Source organism: Haliaeetus leucocephalus, unplaced genomic scaffold, assembly GCF_000737465.1.
Source record: "Haliaeetus leucocephalus isolate CR32 unplaced genomic scaffold, Haliaeetus_leucocephalus-4.0 Scaffold450, whole genome shotgun sequence".
NCBI classification, from domain to species: domain Eukaryota; kingdom Metazoa; phylum Chordata; class Aves; order Accipitriformes; family Accipitridae; genus Haliaeetus; species Haliaeetus leucocephalus.
In genome coordinates, this window is record NW_010972886.1 from 4,998,228 (window position 1) to 5,002,222 (window position 3,995).

Genomic DNA, 3,995 nt, shown 5'->3' on the forward strand with positions numbered 1-3,995 from the left:
AGCCCGCGCCCTTGCGGGGTGGGCCGGGGGGCGGCCGCAGGCTGGCACCGCCGGGGACCGCGCTGCCTCTGCGGCCGAGGCTGCCCTCCGGCGTGAGGGGAAAAAGGGGTGCGCCTCGGTTTAATTCCCCGGAGCCGGGACGGCAGACGTGCAGTGCGGGTTTTGATTTTCAAGCCTGATCTGCAGATTGTGTTTCCGCCTGCCGGGTTATAGTACGGTTTTTTCTTTTGTATTTTAAGAGGATGGCGTGCCAGAAGCGCTTGGTGAGGAATCCAGAAGGCTTACTAGAGAGCAGCTCTTTACGATGGCTGCAACAGCTTCTATAAACTTCAGTTCCATGATATGCTATTCAATCCTGGGACCCTTTTTCCCTTCGGAGGTAAGCGAACAGTTTAGCCAGCTACTCTTTAGATTATGTTTTGCACGTTGAAACTTTTAAAAGGATCTTGAACACTGGGGGACCTTTATGGCTGTGTGTAAGCTCCGAGTTAGACTTTTCAGTTGTGGGAATTTGTAGTGATAGCCTGATACTGGCTAAAGTAGTTTAGAGTGTATGTAACAGTGACCTGGATCCTGTCCATGGACTAATTTAATCTTCCCTGTGGTTGCAGAGGAAACGGCAAACTAATGAAATGAGATAAAAGTTGAAATGGATGCTTGGAGAAGTGAAATAGGTTTTTACCCAGTGTTGCACAGCAGTTGGTAGTAGAGCTGAGATAAAACTCTGCCTGTGTCCTGACTTGCATTTCAGTGCCTTAGCCGCTCAATGACTTTTTATTTATATCTGTCTTGCTGTTAACTCATGCTGGGCTGTCATTCACTGCGTTAAATTTCCTGATTTAGGACCTGGAGGGGTGGAAAAAAAAAAAAAAATCTCTGCTTGTGTTGAGTCAATGCAATGTTTAAATATAGGATGAAAACAAAAATGGTCATGGTGCCTTTGCAGCAGAAGTCCATTTCTTTCATGGCCAAGTTGTTCCCAAGTATTATCGAGGAAACGTTAAGGTTATTTTTGCTCTAAATATTCCAATGTACTGCTTGTACCCAATTAAGTGTATTTTGCCAGCTGGATAAGTCAAAAATTTACCTGGTGCTTGTTATGGGGAGGCATGATACAATGAAGATAACAGTTATCTCTGTTCACTGCCCTCTTGCCACGTGAGGGATCAAAACTTTGTAGTTAGCTCCATTGCACACCAGTTGAAGCCACCTGTATCAAGTCTGGTCACCTGTTTGGCAAGCAGCGCAGCGTTTTCATTCATTGAGGAATGAACGTTGCTTTTCCCTTGATTACATATAGCTTAAATAGAAGTGCAACATGTCTTTAAACTGCTGTGTTGTTACCTTATGAGCCCCTACTGCCTTTGAGAAAGGAAGTTGCTTTGTAACTGCACTAATAGAGAATTAAAACTAAGCGTGAATGTTATTCACCTCAAGAATTTGCCTCCATCTTTACACAATTGTGATTTTTTTTTTGCAGGCAGAAAAAAAAGGTGCCAGTAACACCGTTGTTGGCCTGATTTTTGGATGTTTTGCTTTGGTCAATTTCTGGACTTCTTTGATCTTGGGAAATTATGTAAGTATAATTGAAGCTGGAACTTATTTCTGTGATGACATGGGTTCGTACATGAAGACAGTTCTCTAAAGCTGAGAAAAGAGTTATCTCTTCAGTAGCACTCCTGCAGGCTCGTGTCTGCAGTAACTGGAGCCTGGCCAGTCAGTCTGAATCTGATCTAAGTCTTGTCAGTACAATTTAAAAATTACTCTTCTCCAGTTTTTGAGGGTAGCATGGGGTGGCGGACATGTAGCTGTTTTGTTTCTCTGGTTAACTGTTCTGTTTGCTTCAGAGTAATCTGCTGATCAGTTCTCCTTTCTGTTACCTCCTTTCCCCCTACTCCCCATTTTGTTTGTTGCACTTACTTATATATTCTGTTTGCCGTTGGTGCTGTTCTTAAGGTGGTTTGTTTTGTTTTGTTTTTCTTTAATTAGCTGCACCCCTTCTTCTTTTCTGGTATGTTGTCTTTTTCTGACATTTCCTCTTATTATGACTCTCTGTTGCTTAACTGTTTCCCCTTCCACTTCATTATACAGTAATATAAGTGTCTCCAGTTCTTGAAACTTCTCTTTTCCCACAGATTCAGGATTTTCTCATGCTGGAGAAATTACAAATAAATTATGTAACAGTTTGTTTATATGCTGGAGCACCACTGGCTATGCATTTTTGGCTAGGGCTGCTCTTTATCATACCCTAAGCTGGGGCTGCTCCAGTTTCACAGTATTCTCTTTCTTTGGCTGGGCAGTCTCTTTGCTGACCTCATGGGGAATGATTTTCTCTGGTGGTGAGGTGGCTCATCAAGGTGTCACACAATTGCCACTGGTAAGTGCAATCTGGGTGCCTGTGATGGCATTCAACTATGGCACAACCCTCACCGAGGACTTTGCAGGGGAGAGAGTGAGTGAGTGTTCCATCCTCACTGCAGACAGGTGAAGTGAGCACCAACAGAGGTGGATAGTCCAGCAATCAGAAATACTGAGGGATTCAGTGAAACTTGGCAAAATATGGGCTTTAGTAATAATGTCTGAAATTCAGGGACTTTGTCCAGGCCCGAACAAGAAAAGAGTCTAAAATAGCTGCTGTCCTTAGGGGAGGTTACAGCATGGGATTAGAAGCTCAGGTGTACTTTGTTACGGGATTGAGTTAGCTTTACGGCATGCCTCTTGTCATCCTTCACCCTGATGATGGCGTCTGAAATGAAGTAAGGTGGGGTCCTTTCGCTGGTAATGAACGGGAAGCCTGAAGCTACCGTGCTTCCTACACCAAAGCTTTGTGCTATTAAAGGCTGTGACAAATTTGCTTTAAAAATCAGCTTCCATTGACTCTGCTGAGCCATAACCGTGACAGGTATTGCTGACTTGGCATCACTGACAGTGCTGGAGGGGGGAATGTATTACTTTCTGTTTGTTTATAATGAGGAATGCTGCTGTAAACTGCTGCTCTGCAGAAGCTGCAGCGTAGTGCTGTGAAATAGTTAACTGCATCATTGTCTTACCATTCTGAAAACTGGGTTAAGTCACTTAACCGTTTAGAATATTTTTAGGTTCAGTATTGCGTGAAGGCACACCAGCAGGAGCAGTGTCTCCAGATCTTTTACTGACATGCGCTATAAAGTGCCCGTATGTTTTGATTTCTTAACAGTAACTTACTTTGAAAGATTTTTGATCTAGACTTGAAATAGTAACATGTAAAAATGGTATTTAATTTACAGCTTACACATATTGGAGCAAAATTCATGTTTGTGGCAGGGATGTTTGTTTCGGGATGTGTGACCATTCTTTTTGGGTGAGTAATTTTTGTTGGTTGGTTTTGTTGCATTTGTCTTCTAATCGTTTTCATCCATATGAAAAGATGGGACACAAAAGAAAACTGGAAACTCTTGGACATCTTTCAGGTGTTGGTTAGGTCACCTAACTTTTTGCATCTTTACTTTTTATCTATCCCTTGTAAAGCAGAATGAACACTTCTGGAGTTTTTCACAGGTTAGGTTTTTTGTGCTCTTTTCACCACCAGAGAAAGGGGAAAAGGAGAAAGCTGCCAGAAATAGTTGGTAGAGTTTGAATACTTCACTGATGGAATTCAAAAAGATGTGGCAATAGAAAGCATTGAGTGTCTTGTAACTGTGTCCTTTAATGAGTAAGAAATGACGCTGCAGAGCCTTTAGTAGATGACTTGTTGCATCCTGAGAGATCTCCATTTACTATTTTGGTGTTTTGTTTTGTTTTGTTTTTTATTAGAATGCTGGACAAGGTGCCAAGTGGACCAATGTTCATCAGTTTGTGCTTTTTAGTAAGAGCAATGGATGCAATAGGTTTTGCAGCAGCAATGACAGCATCGTTTTCAATCCTTGCAAAGGCATTTCCCAATAATATAGCTACTGTCCTGGTAAGTGCAAAAACTAGTGTTGCAGCTGAGTACCCACAATATGATGAATTGCTGG

The 3,995-nt window shown here is 42.3% G+C and overlaps 1 protein-coding gene across 2 annotated transcripts in view; it reads left to right on the forward strand.

Moving 5' to 3' along the window:
- Positions 1-3,995, forward strand: part of SLC18B1 (solute carrier family 18, subfamily B, member 1) — a 15,043-nt gene that overhangs the window by 309 nt on the left and 10,739 nt on the right. For both annotated transcript variants that reach the window (XM_010574676.1, XM_010574677.1), the window contains exons 2-5: positions 240-379; positions 1,481-1,576; positions 3,267-3,340; positions 3,793-3,940. In XM_010574676.1, the coding sequence (XP_010572978.1) occupies positions 240-379; positions 1,481-1,576; positions 3,267-3,340; positions 3,793-3,940 (458 nt within the window). The remainder of the gene's footprint in view (positions 1-239; positions 380-1,480; positions 1,577-3,266; positions 3,341-3,792; positions 3,941-3,995) is intronic.